Raw genomic sequence first — 13,718 nt, 5'->3', positions numbered from 1 at the left:
AGACAGGCAAGGCTCGAAAAGAGCAGAGCAGGTCCCATCCCCTGCTCCCCAAGCCTCACACTGCTGATGGCCCAGCCATCCTGTGCTGACCGGGAGCTGAGCCATGAACAGCCCTAAAGACACTTGCTTCCCTAGTGAAGCCTTCCTGCTTTGCAGAGGGAAGATCCCATTCCTTCTCAGGATGACGAGGTGCAGGCACTCCCGGCACACCATCATTTTGGTAGGATCCTCTGCCCCTTCAAACTGAACGGGGAAAAGCTGTCCCTGGCCCTACTCCTGGTTCCACTGGAACCACTGATGGGAATCACGTATTTCCATTTCTAAAGGCTAGGCCTTTCTTTAGTGCAGAGTATTTCCCTAACGCTGCTTAAAGGCAAAGCTAGCTCAGTGTGCAGAGGAGTGGCTGTCATTGTCTGGGAAGCCTCCAGCACACCAAGGAGGAGGCTGGAGGGGCTGTGCTGTTAAAGGCCCTCATGGACTTTCTCAGCATAAGTTTCCCCCAGAAAGGTCCTGAGCCGTTTGCAACCCCCCTGCCTACCTTTAAGCTAAACCAAACCCCAGTTCTTTACACCAAACAGGGCCTGGCTGAGCTGGGCCTGGAGCCGCTGAGCAGAAAGGAAGTTTCAGCCTTGTTTTTCTTGGTATTCCTGTCATTGTCCAGGATGCGGAGTCTGGGAGAAGCAGCCATCTCCATGGTGAAAAGTACGTTTGGTTTGTAAAGCTCTTAGGCTTTGCGTAAATTAATAGGCTAATAATAACCGAGGAAAGGATCCTGATGTTTCCTTAACCTCATGCAAACAGCTTTTAAAGTATTTTAATTAAAAAAGAACAATACCTCGTACTTTATACATAGTGCTTTTATGTGCACGCAGCTGTTGAGCCAGACGAGCACACTGATCAAAGGAGAGACAAAAGTCTCTCAAGGTGTCTCTAATCATAGGAAAAAGATTCAAGCAGCTTCTTCCTTAAAATCTCACAATGCAAAGAAATGAGAAAGGAACAGAGCACGATCAAGCACTGGCTGCTTCTGCCCAAATGCTTCTCTGCTGGAAGGGGTTTGTCCCAGCATTGATCCCAGGCTCAGTCCTGTGCTTGCTTTGCTGGCCTGAGAGCTGCAGGGATGCTCGCACCTAGGCTTCGTTTATCCAGAGGAGCTGGGACATTAAAAAGGCCCCAGGATTTCAACCCAAAGCTGACAGCAGGAAAACTCTAAGTGCTGCAGCTGGGTTCTGCAGGGAGGCTCAGGCACTGCCAAGTGCGACACAACCCTCCTCAGTATGAACACAGGGAAAACAGGGAATTGTCCCCAGCCACACCTCCAGCAGGGACCAGAGATGCTACTTTTAACCCCCCTGATGCCCCAGGGCTGTCAGCATCGCCTCACAGCTACCAGCACACCTTCGTGGGGCTCCCCTCTCCTTGGGAAGTCAGTGCAGAGGTGTGCACCCAGCCCTCCAGCACGGTACCGTGCTGCATGGGTACCACTGAGCCCTGCGGGTCTCCTCTGTCAAAGCCCGGGTATCACAGCCCCCCATGCGGTTTGCTGAGCTGTTTCCCAGTCAGTTCAGCACTTCTCATCTCCCCAGAACAGGAGCTCTCACCTTGAGGGGGTCACATCCTGCTCCTCTTGCCTGCACCCTGTAACTACAACTGATAACATGGGGCCTGGGCTGAGCTCCCTGCTATGCTCCGGCCACGTCCCAGCCCCTTGGTTGTGTCAGTACCAGCAAGGGCTAAATCCTGCTCTTCTCACAGGACTCAGGTGTGCTTATAATCCCCACCCATCTCCAAAGCTCAACACTACAAGCTGGTCTCCACTTGGACGGGCTTACATACAAGTAGATAACAACCATACTTCCACAAGCTTCCAAAGCCATTTGCAAACCCTGAATGCAGGATTTGCTTGGCTTTTTCACCCTAATCAGCTCTCAGGCAGGTAAAACACAGCGCCGAGCCCTGCCCTGTGCCCCTCATCCTTCAGAGCAGCTTTGTGTGCAGGGCAGCACCGCCACCTCTTCCAGGAAGGGAGCACAGTGCTCCTGTACCCTCCTGTACTGCCTCATCCATGTCCAGACAACAACCCTAAGGCTGATTCTGGGGAGGCCGAGCTCTCACCCCTTCCCTTTAGCACAGAGCTGAATGATGCTGGGCAGCTCAGGCTGGTGCCCACCAGATGCCCGGCACAAGGAGGTGACCTCGGTGCTGCCGAGGTCTTCACCAGGAGAACACCAGTGCATGGGATTGCTGCTGGCCTCACACCCAGCACCATCACCTGCACCCAAAACCTCCTCTGCACCTCAGACAGGCCCTGACCTGTCCCGTGGTGGGAAACCCTCCCCTTCCCCGGGCTCTGACCCCCTTCAGGGAGCTCCTAAAGAGGTCTCCCCTGAGGGCAGACGTTTGCTAAGCCCAGCCTGCCCTCCACTGGTGGCTGCGGGAGGAGCAGCATCCAAAGGTGGGACTGGAGCATCCGCAGAGGTCTCAGCCACTGCTTCATACCCTGAAGCAGCCCCCTGTACAACCCCCATGGCCAAAGCCACCTTGTTTAAAGGCTGAGCCCTCGGGCATCGCAGGGCCATGGGGACAAGGCTGTCTTCCACCAAGCCGGGGTGATGCTTTGGCACAGACGCTGTCCCAAGAGCTGCATCATTCCAGGAGCAGTATTGGACCATGTTGCTCCACCACTCCATGCTCCTTGTCCTCACCTAGAATGAGCTGGAGTTGGCTGCAGAAGAGGCCAGATGCAGCTCTGAGATGGGTCTTGCCCACGGCCACTGCATCCAGTGGCTAAATTGAAGCTTTTAGCTTAGAGATGCTGGAGAAGCCATCAATTCGAACATGCCTGGAAGTGCATCTGGTATAAAATGGATGCAGATTTCCAGTACTTTTCCCATGGTGTCTCTCACCAGGCAACACGCTTCACCCAGCCTCATGCAAGACATTTCTCCCTGGTACACACATGCCATGAAGGAGCCGGTTTCTCCCATCCCAGGGTTGGATGCTGAGGGTCTAAAAGATGGTTCTGGTAGCAAGGGGAATGGGTACCAGAAAACTTGTCTGTGAGGGCAGAAATGAGCTGGGAGGTTAAGCATGGCCAAAACATGGATAGAAGCAGCAGGAAAAGCAAAGAGAACAGGAGAGGTATGAAGGAACCAGTCAGGCCATGGTAAACAGGGAGGAGTGGGCCAGGACAAACAGGACAGGATAAAGGGGAAGTGGGGAAATCAGTGGAAGGACGTGGGGAGAGTCTCATCAAGAGCTGGTTATCACACAGTCATCAAATGCAGCAGCAAGAGGCTTGCTTCCCCCTGCTCCGAGATGAGCGAACATCCCCACAGGGAGGTTGTGCTCTGGAGCAGCAGTTCCCAGTTCCCAAAAGAGCACAGTCCCTCACCTCCCCACACAGAGCAGGACTGCGCAAGGAAGAGGTAGGAAACTCCAGCATAGCCCATACTCGCATTTAATTGTGAGGACAGGACAGACTGGGGCAGGCAGGTACGTTGGTGTGGAAACACAGCTGGAAGAGCAGGCACACCCTGCCCTCACAAAAGACAGACGTCATTTTAAGGAGTAACCCTGCTAAAAGCATAAAACCAAATCGTTAAAGGAGGAGGGGAAAAAAACGGGGGGGGGGGGGGGGGGAATAGTAAACCCCAACCCAGAGTTTTTTCTGGAACAGACGTATCTGAATGGTCCTCGAGGCCTGGAACCGGGCATCGCTGCTAAGGCCGTTTCACGTCAGACACAAGGCGGGGAGTTCATGTAGCGCAAAGTCAGGTGTTTAACACGGACACTTCACTTTGGGGACCACCTCCTGCAGTGGAGACAGGGAGGGCTCTTGCGGGAAGGGATGCAGAGCAAGCGAAGTCAGGCTCCCGCAGAGACCCCCCTCCTCCGGAGGACGTTCTCTCCCCATGGCAAGTTGCTTCCCAACGTTCAGGGCATAGACATCAACCAGCAGAAAAAGCCCCAAGAGCTGCTCCATGGTGCTGAGTGCATCTAAGCAAAGGCAAAACCAGACCCTTCATTCCCGCTTTCCCACCTGCTTTCTGCAAGGAAAAAGGTGCACGAAACAAAGCTGCATCCACAAAAGGTGGAAGTAAAAGACCCAGAGAAGTGTTCACAAGAGAGTGGGGTTCGCTCATGTCCTTCACTATGGAGCAAGGCCACAAGGACACACACAGCTGCATCCACGCTGGAAGAGGAGAATCAGTCCCAGATGAGCGGCCCATCTCCCTGCGAGAGAAAAGGGCTCTCCACGAGAGGCCAGGTCTGGGCTATTCCTCCACCTACTGCACAAACCCAGGACACATTCAAAAGTACAGACAATAAATTAAGAATGAAAAAACATAATAAGTCAGCGTGTATAATATATATATATATATATATAATAGAACAGAATGTGCGTGTGATTGTGAAATATAGAAATGTCACCCCCAGGAGAGAGCAAGGCATGGCAGAAACACATCCCTGTCCCTCTCCCGAGCCCAGCACTACCCTGCTCCCCTGATTCACAGTAGAAACATGACAAGGGGGCAGGGGTTGTGCCTGGCACCCAGCTTCCCTCTGCCATTGGGGGCCCTGTGCCAAGGAGGAGCTGGCTGCTTGGTGGAGGAGTGGGGAAAAGAGCCCAGCACTGGTCCCTTCATGGCCTTCACAAGGAAGGGTGGCTGCAGACAGGAAAAGGGAGGGAAAGAGAGGAAAAGCAAAATGGAATGGCAGGGGCACCCCACTCCTCCTTAACTGGCCAGGGTCCTGCCCCTCCCACGGCACAGGACCACCACCGCTGTACCAAGTAGAAAATAAAGCCATAATGAGTCTATGCTTTGGTATAAAACCATCCCACTCCCCTCGGTCCCCCTGTGTTCCCCCCAAACCATTATCTGTAAAACGCGTCAAATAAAATCTCTAGCATGCCTTTACATCACTCCTTTAACCTTTTCTTCCCCTGTGCCTGCCTTGCCCCCCTCTCTCCAGCAGGACTCAGGGAGGTGCCTTGCTTGAGCCCCACCGGTTACAGCTTCTGTTGTCCCGATTGGATCCTGTCGAACGCTGCCTGGTCCAGCGGCAGGTAGCGACCTTGCCTGGAGTCCAGGAAGTACAACCTGTCCTTCACCACCGTGGGGTCAAAGCCCTGCTTCCGCAGCTCCACCTTCTGGAACTTGTAAGTGCCTGGAGAGAGGAAGGAATGAGGAATCGCTGGCTGGACACCCTCATCAAACCCAGCCTTGCACCTCCAAACCACCAGAGGAGCATCCTGACACCACCACAGACTGGTCTCCATAAGCAGTTTCCCCTCCCAGGCTCCCCCAGCTCCGTGTCCAGTGGGAATGCACGTGCTCTGGCTCACTTGTCTTGGAGACTTTGTCCAGGAACCGCAGGAAGACGGGACGCGCGTACAGCGGCAGCGCCTTTTTCAGCTTGCTGGCAAAGCCCTCCAGGTCACAGGAGTTCTCCGGGTCGGCGATGGCTGCCATTCCTGCCTTCCCTTCAATCCCTAAGCGGCACAGAAGAAGGGAGAACACTCAGACACACTGTTCTTAGAGCATCATCTCCATCTGCCCCGTACCAACAAGGCCTCTGGCACAGAGCCCGCTTTGTCCCAAAGCGCTGGCACATCCAGCTGTGCCACCGGCTGTGTCACCACCCTGTGGCTCAGGCTGTCAGTGACACCCCACCATCAGGGACACCTCCATCCACAGGAGGCACTTGCAGCCAGTCCAAAAAGGCCACGGGGTCCTTCCAAACTAAAAGCTTAAGAGAGGGAGGGAACCCTTTGGTTCCTTATAGGCACATCCACAGTGGCCTCTTCCCATCTCACCCACAGGAGCCTTGTTCCAGCCTCCACAAGGCTGGACGTGCAGGTCACGCTCACATTCAAGTGCCAGAGGCCCGCCTGCCTCCCCTGGTTGTGCTCTTCCCTCTCAGCTACCTGGGATCTCCACCCCATAAACCACCACGTCTGTCAGGTTGAGGATGTGGCTCAGCGTCCCCTCCACCTCTGTGGTGGAGACGTTCTCCCCCTTCCAGCGGAATGTGTCCCCGGTGCGGTCCCGGAAGTACATGTAGCCGTATTTGTCCATCACCAGGACATCCCCTACGGGAAAGGGAGGAATAAGCAAGAAATTAGGTGTCGAAGGGGTTGGAAGCAACCCTGGTGCATCTCAGGGCAGTGCCATCAGCTTGGATCAGCCCCACAGGCATCCGGGTACCCTTCTCCTTGCTCTCAGTGGCCAGAAGGGCCCTGCTTGCCTCACCTGTGAGATAGGCAGTGTCCCCTTTTGCAAGCACGTCCCTGGCGATCTTCTTGTTGGTGGCTGACTTATTCAGGTAGCCATCGAAGTGCTGAAAGGGGTTGCTCTTGACAATACGGCCCACCAGCTGGCCTGGCTCCCCTGCAGGGAGAGAAGAGTGGATGAAGGGAGGCACGACCTCCTGCACCCAAGCAAGGAGTGTGTCCAATAGGGTTGGTGGGGTTTTACTGAGCAGAGACTCAGAGCCAGGTAAATTGTCTTGAACTAACAGGGAAGACTTGAACAGGGCTGAGGAGATTTATCCCTGTAGTTGCCTCACCTGGTTTGCAGCGGATACAGACACCGTCTGGTCCCCGGATCAGCTCCATGGTGTCTTCATCCACCCTCACCAAGCCGATGGGGTACACACCTGGTAGGATCCTGCTGTTGAAGCCGCACGACCCAACCTAGAACAGGAAGAGCTCAGAGCTGTGGGTAGCAAGGACATCTCTCCCGCCCCGAGGCTGCTGCCCACGCACATCCAGGATACCAGCGAGCTGGCAACACGCAACAACACCCAAACCCCTGCGGGTGGAGAGCAACCCACACCGAGCCTCCTGCAGCAAGACACCTGGAGCAGGGTTTCCAGCCCTGCCCAGCCCAGCGGGCACGCTCTGGGGCACGGGGAGGGCGGTGGGGCCTTACGTTGTTGTCGAAGTTTCCCAGGCTGCAGTTGCACTCGGTGGCCCCGTAGAACTCTGCTACCTGGGCAATGCCGAAGCGGGCCATGAACTCCCTCCAGATGGAGGCCCGCAGGCCGTTGCCCAGCGCCATGCGCACCCGGTGCTGCCGCTCCGCCTCCTGGTAGGGCTGGTTGAGCAGGTAGCGGCAGATCTCCCCGATGTACTGCACAATCTGGGGGGGACGGAGGGCAAACACTCACCGGGAGCCCTCACATACCCAACACCTCCTGGCTAATGCTAGAGCATGGGAAGGGCTTCAACACAAGGAGTGAACACCCCAGGCGGGACGAACAGCCACGGAAGGTGGTTTGGGATGGACAGGCGGACCTGGTCCAGGCTTCCCCCCTCCCTAGCATGGCAGAGATGCTCCACTCCGCACTCCCTGCTCCCCCCATGGCCTCACCGTGCAGTTGTATTTGACGCAGTCCTCCCAAAAGTGCGAGGCCGAGAACTTCTTGCGGATGACAATGGTCATGCCCTGCAGCAGGCACTGCCCGATCCCCACGATGTTCCCTGTGGAGAGGCAGCCAGAGGAGCCCTCAGTCCCCAGACACATCCAGCCCAGCCCTCTTGGGGAGAGGCCCAGCAGGGCAAGGTGGATGCCACACTCTGGCTTGCATCTGATGGGTGCTCAACCTCGCCAAAGCCCCCCAGGACCACAGGTACTGGGGAGGAGATGGGTGGCAGCGGGATGTGGGGCAGCACTTTGCACCTAGACATCCCAGCACGTCTCAGCCAGTGAGGCAGGCACTGCTTTCCCTTCCCCTTGACTTCCCATGGGGAGCAGCAATAAGGAGCAGCTAGAAAGCCAGCCCAGGAGCTGGGATAACACACTCCCCCCCACGCCGCCTCCGCTTTCACTCCCCACTCCAAAGGTCAGCCAGATCGATTCTTGGCTCCCAGGGGAAAAGCACAAAGCCTTGTTCAGACACTGCCAGCAGCAATCAACTGGAGACTGCTGCTGCCCCAGCCTGCACCCCAAGCGGAGCAGCCAGCCACGGAGCCACGGAGTCATGGCACAGGTACCTGCAGCGTGGTAGAGCGGGAGGCAGTCGTACATCACATCATCGGGCCTCATGCGGAAACCGTAGAAAACCAAGCTGGACATGCGGAAGTACCTGGGGTGGAGGGGGAAAAAGGCACATCAGCAGCAGGGCCAGAGGTGCTGTGCTACAACAGGGCAGAGCTCAGCCCCGTCCTCCCTGGAGCCCCTCAAGCCCACGGTCTTACCGGCAGTTCACCACAATGGCAGCCTTGGGCAGCCCCGTTGTGCCGGAGGTGTAGATGTAGAAGAGTTTATCTGGAGAGCAATGAGGAGACAAGGTCACAAACCCCATCTAGGAGCTGGCTGAGCTTGGAGGGGGGACAAGTCAGATTCCTACACTCTGCTCGTGCCTGCTGAGCCAGAACTTTATGTGACAGCACCAAGAACATACGGAGTCACGCTGGACAGATCAGGTCTGACGGACACATGGAGGGCATGACAGGATACAGACACCAGAGCAAGACCCATCCTGAACACCCCCCGCCCTGCTGCAGACATCTGCCATTGGCATCCCAAGCAGACATTCCTGTCAGTGCTGAAACTGGCTGATCCACAAGAACACCACCACGAGCTTGGCCCCCAGGAGCTGACCACGTACCAAGAAAGCCCTTATCAGGGGGGGTGGGCTGGTGCTTCTGGGCCATCTGTAGGAGGGGGTCCACGTGTTTCGCACCAGGAAGCGCAGACTCAGAGTTCCCTTCCCCGGACCAGTAGAGATGGATGGACTTCTCCAGGGAGGGCTGCACTTCCTGCATTGCTGAGGAAGTAAAGAGGAGAGATGGAGGAGGACCGCGGGGTGGTTACAGCACAGAGACCCCTGCCCTCCCAGACAGCCCCAGGTATCAGCACCCTCGCTGTGCTCAGCAGGGTCCCCAAAGGGCTGACAAGCACCTCAGGTGGGTGTTGTTCCCATGATTAACTGATGCTGCGGCCACAGCCCAGGCCTCTTCAGGGACCAGAAGATCCTGTTCCCCACCTCTCCCCAGCCAAAACCTCTCTGGTGCCAAGAGGTCTGTTGACATTATCAACCTCGGAGGCGTGGGCTGAAACGCATGAGGAGCTGGAGCCGAGCAGCAGGGATGTGGCTGACAGCTATGGAGAGCAAGGGCAGCCCAGCCCAGGACTCCATGCAGGGAATGGATCCGAGAGGGCAAGAAGGATCCTCACGCCCGGTATAGCTGCTTGTGAGTCAGCACTGAACTCCAAATCCTGCCCATTATCCAAAGGGACCAAGAACAGATCCAGTTCCTGGATAATCCAACTGTCCACCCTCTTCCAAACCCCTGCTCTGGGGTGGGCAGGAAGGGAACACTAAATCCACAGACACAGCCACCCTCCGGTCCCAAGCACCCCGGGTACATGTGCCCGCCCCTCACCTTCCATCATCTCCACCCCGAACACCACAGCCTTGGAGTTGGAGATGGTGATGCAGTGCAGCAAGGCCTCCATGCGCAGGTGGGAGTTCACAAGGGCCGTTTCCACCCCAATCTTGGCCAGGCCGAGCCACAGCCCCACGTACTGATTGCGGGACTCCATGAAGAGAGCCACCACATCGCCCGAGCGGAAGCCTTGGCTGTAGAAGAAGTTGGCCACTCTGTTGGAGTACTCATCCAGCTGCCGGAAGGTCCAGCTCTCGCCCGTGCCTTGGAAGATCAGCGCTGTCTTCTCCGGGTACTTGCTTGCTGTCTTCTGGAAGATCTTGGCAATTGTGTTCTTCTCCCGCACGTGCTTCCATACCTGGCACTTCACGCGCAGCAGGACCAGGCCCGTGCTGCCAAAGGAAGAGGAGCAAGAGGGCAGCTGCTCAGTGAGCCCTGCAAACCCATGCCCTCCAGCAAAGCCAGCACAGCGTGAGGACCTTCACATGCGCTGCAACAGCCAGCACTGCTCCAGGCCCTACTCTGGGTGCTCCGCTGAGCAGCAAGGATGAAGGCAGAGCTCATCTGCAGAGATGCTCATAGCCAGGAACTGATGAAGAGGGAGTGTGAGTGATGAAGAGTGAAGCTGTGTTTTGGACGGCTGCAGACAGGGACGTCTCCAATCAAAAGGGCATCTTTGAGCCTCAAGTGCTCTCCAAGAGGTGCTGCCGCTCCCTTCCCACACACCCTTGCCAGGAGCTGGCACAGCGCGGTACCGACTCAGAACCAACCCTGCCCAGGCACTTGGTGCCATGCCAGCAGCTTTAGGGACAGGGTGAAGTACAAGGACAGGCACCAGACTTCAGAGCTCAGCTGAAATCTATCCTTCCTGCAGAGTTTGCCCCAGAGTTTGGGCCTGGCAGAGGCAGATCTCCCTCCAGCTAGGCCAGGTGCCAGCTGAAACCCAGGGCTCTGCAAGGATCTGGAGGCTGTGCTCACACATATACTGGGGCAGAGCAGTGGGCCAGGGGCAGGATGGATGGTTGGGGCCACCCCAGCCAGGACACCTACTGGACATCCCTTCGTATGGTCTTGATGAATATGAGGAAGAAGTCCCATCCGCCGGATCCCAGGTAGAAGATGAAGAGAGCAGGGATGGCCTGGACCCAGGACAGCTCCAGACTGACCCTGAAGAACAGCAGCAGCGCTGCGAAGGCAGCCAAGCGCAGCATCGTGGCCTGTGGGGAGAGAAACCACGGCCATCAACCCGCACGCCCTGGACGTGGTGATAACAACCCCATGGGCGGGGGATTCGCTCGCAGCCCCCAGTTTCCTGGATGAGGTTCCTGAGTCATGGCTCCTCCTGGCAGCGAGGACACAACCCGGCAGCACAGAGCTCCCACAGAGGTTCACTGCGCCCCGGGGATGGCCTCCAGTGAAGCTGCCAGCATGGCACTGCTTGGTGCCAGCTGGGAGCCCGGCCATTCCCACCTGGAGAGCCACATCCTGCACACCAGCCAGGGGCACGGCTGCGCCCCAGCAGCGTGAGCTGCAGGATGAGCTCACTTCATGGATGCAGGAGCAGAACCATGGCAGGAGACCTTGTACAGATGTTTGGAAGGCAGCAGGGTGATGCCAGGCAGGGCTGGCTCAGCCCATCACTCCCAGCCTGGCTCCAAATTCTCCCCTATCCCAAGGATCCCTCTTGTGCCCATAACGCAGGTCTCCGCAGCACCAGCTCTCCTGCACGGGTGGTGGGAGAGCCCGGCTTCGCATGCTCCCCAGCACAGGAACAGGGTCAGGAAACTTGGTCCTTTGAGCTCTGCTTGTGCTTGCAAACCCTCGTGTCAGCGAGCAGCTCTGCTGGAGACGCTGCCAGAGCGGGCTGGGGACGAAGCCAGGCACAGACAGGCTCTGCCCAGGGCAGAACAAGGGCTGTCACTGCTGCCAGGAGCATCCCAGACCTCCACCCCATGCCCTGTGTGTAACAACTCAAGTCTCTGATACACATCCCCCAAATCGGTACCTCTGTCCCCACCCCAAACAAAACACCCTGATGTGGCTCTGACACTCGCAGAGAGACCACGACCTAGCAAAGGGTCTGTTCAGATGCCAGCATCGGGCAGGGGCAAGTGCCGGCGATGTGACCGTCACAGCTCGAGGGCTCCTTGATAAAACGGGTCCCTCCTGGCATGGACGCCAGCCGAAGAGGAAGGAAACACCCAACGTCATTTCCCTTTCCCTCTGAAGGTGGATTCACTGCTCTGAAGCCGTCAGCCCCCACTGGCCTCTGCCACAGCCACTGGTGCCCGGAGCCACGCTTGTGGCTTCCCCCCTGCCCTGTGCAGCTCCCCCCCGGTGCAGGGGAGCCCCTGTGGAGATGCCGGTGAGTGGGAGCCGAGGCAGCGCCACGTGGTCACCGTGCCCTGGCATGTCACCCGCGTGTCACCCGCGTGTCTCAGCACCAGCACCAGAGCGCAGAATGCTGCTGCCTCGTGGGGCCACCCATAGCCCCTGCCCGCGGGTCCCCCATCACCTCCCCACCAAACACCTCCCAGGCCTCACGTCCCACGGCACAGCCCCACAGCCTCTCAGCATCGCAGCCCCCTCTCCCTGCGATGAAACAGAGCATCTCGCAGCTCCCATCAAAGCGCTACACCTCAGCCCTTCCTTACACGCTCCCAGCAAGCAGCCGGCCATGGAGAGGCAGCAGCGGGGGAGCCACGCTCCGTGTGGGCAGCGAGGTGCTTTTAATCTCCCACTGGAAGGCAAGACGGGCCCAGACAGGCCCCCGTTATCCTGCTCTCACATCTGTGCCTCACACCGGCGTGCCCGGTGCCTCCCGCCGAGAGATAACCGGCGCGATACCGAGGGATCGGCGGCGAGACGTTACCGACGGCGGATTCCCGCGGATAACCGGCGCTACCGCAGGGCCCGGCCCCGCCGGTGGGGATTCAGCGCTTGCCTGCCTGCATCAGCACGGCCACAATTACAGACCCGCCCGTACACAGCGGGCACAACGCGAACCGCAGGGATCCATCGCCCGCGGGCACGGTGAGGAGCCTCCGGGGAGCCAAAGGCGGGGAGTGACGGGCACAAGACCCAAGGAGCCTCCGGGGGCATCTCTCCAGCGCCAGCAGATGGGCGGCCACCGCCCCCTGCCTCGTCCCGGGGCACGGTGATGGGGATGAGCCCTCCGCCCGCGGGGAAGGACGAACGGGACGGACCCGGTCCTGCCTCACCCCCCCACACTCCCCCATCCGATGGGGGCTGCAGGACCGGGAGGCCCGTGCGGGCCCCACACCGGGTCCCTGTCCCCCAACCCCGGCCGGGCCCCGGAAGAGCCGGGCGCGGAGCCCCGCAGCCCGCTGCGGACAAGGGCCGCGGCGCTTTACGGGGAGACCGGGGCTCTGAAAGGCTCCGGTACCGCCCGCAGGGCCGCGGCGCCTCACGGGGACACCGTGGGCCCCGGCGGCCCCGCCCGAGCGCCGGCTGGGAGGCAGCGCGGCCACCGCGTCGGAGCGGAGCGGTGTCGGAGAGGAGGAAGGGGTGAGGCCGGGGCCGCGCTCTTACCGGGCTCCGGGCGGTCCGCGGCGGCCCGGCAACCTGCACCGGGAGCGGAGCGGGGCCGGGAGCGGGGCCCGCCCGCCGCTGCGGCACGGGGCGGGGCGGGGCGCGCCGCGCGGCCCGCCGGGAGTTGTAGTCCCGCCCGGTGCTGCCGGGGCGGCCCCGCGGCGGCGGCTGCGGGCCCGGGCGGCGGCGGCGGCGGGGCGGGGCGGGGCGGCGCGGCAGGAGGAGGCGGCGAGGGCAGCGCGCACACGGACGGCTCTGTGGCGCAATGGATAGCGCATTGGACTTCTAGCGTGCGTGTGTGAGGGGAGTCATTCAAAGGTTGTGGGTTCGAGTCCCACCAGAGTCGCGTTTTGCCGCCGGGCCGGGGGGATCGTTCTCGGGGTGCCGCGACTGGCAGCAGGCAGGGGGGAGACGGAACCGCCCGGCGCTGCCGCCGCGAGGAGCCCGGTGGGCCCGGCAGCGGTGACGGGGGGAGAGGAGCTCTGGGCACGGCTCTCCCGGTTATCCATAAATGCGCATCGATCCCGGTGGCTCCGTGTGTTGAGCAGCGTCGTCGCCACCTCTCCCAGTTATTATTGTTATCGCATCCCCGAAACGGGTCCAGCAGCGCCCGCACCAACCACTGCTGGTGGCAGTGATGGAGCTGCCGCATGTCCACAGCAAATACATCCCTCCCCAAAGCAGCGTCTTCAACACGGCTTGCGTCCAACCTGCCAAAACCCCCGTCCTCCCCCCTTTGCCTTCCTTCAGCAGCCTTGACAAGCGA

At 59.2% G+C, this 13,718-nt stretch overlaps 1 protein-coding gene and 1 non-coding gene across 2 annotated transcripts; one reads left to right on the top strand and one right to left on the bottom strand.

The window, feature by feature from the left end:
• Positions 1-3,443: 3,443 nt before the first annotated feature.
• Positions 3,444-13,047, bottom strand: SLC27A4 (solute carrier family 27 member 4). Its single transcript, XM_065695526.1, has 13 exons — positions 12,953-13,047; positions 10,451-10,617; positions 9,398-9,792; positions 8,620-8,778; positions 8,207-8,276; positions 8,003-8,094; positions 7,380-7,489; positions 6,939-7,148; positions 6,574-6,700; positions 6,258-6,395; positions 5,933-6,097; positions 5,351-5,497; positions 3,444-5,172 (listed from the first exon to the last, which is right to left on the bottom strand). The coding sequence occupies exons 2-13, from the start codon at positions 10,609-10,611 to the stop codon at positions 5,015-5,017; spliced, it is 1,932 nt and encodes a 643-aa protein (XP_065551598.1). The 5' UTR covers positions 10,612-10,617; positions 12,953-13,047; the 3' UTR covers positions 3,444-5,014.
• Positions 13,048-13,203: 156 nt separating this feature from the next.
• On the top strand, positions 13,204-13,298 carry TRNAR-UCU (transfer RNA arginine (anticodon UCU)). Its single transcript has 2 exons — positions 13,204-13,240; positions 13,263-13,298. It is a non-coding gene; the product is annotated as a tRNA-Arg (tRNA).
• The last annotated feature ends 420 nt before the right edge of the window (positions 13,299-13,718 follow it).

This window comes from Lathamus discolor, chromosome 15, assembly GCF_037157495.1.
Source record: "Lathamus discolor isolate bLatDis1 chromosome 15, bLatDis1.hap1, whole genome shotgun sequence".
In the NCBI taxonomy this organism is placed as follows: Eukaryota; Metazoa; Chordata; class Aves; order Psittaciformes; family Psittacidae; genus Lathamus; species Lathamus discolor.
This window is presented reverse-complemented; position numbering and strand designations above follow the sequence as displayed.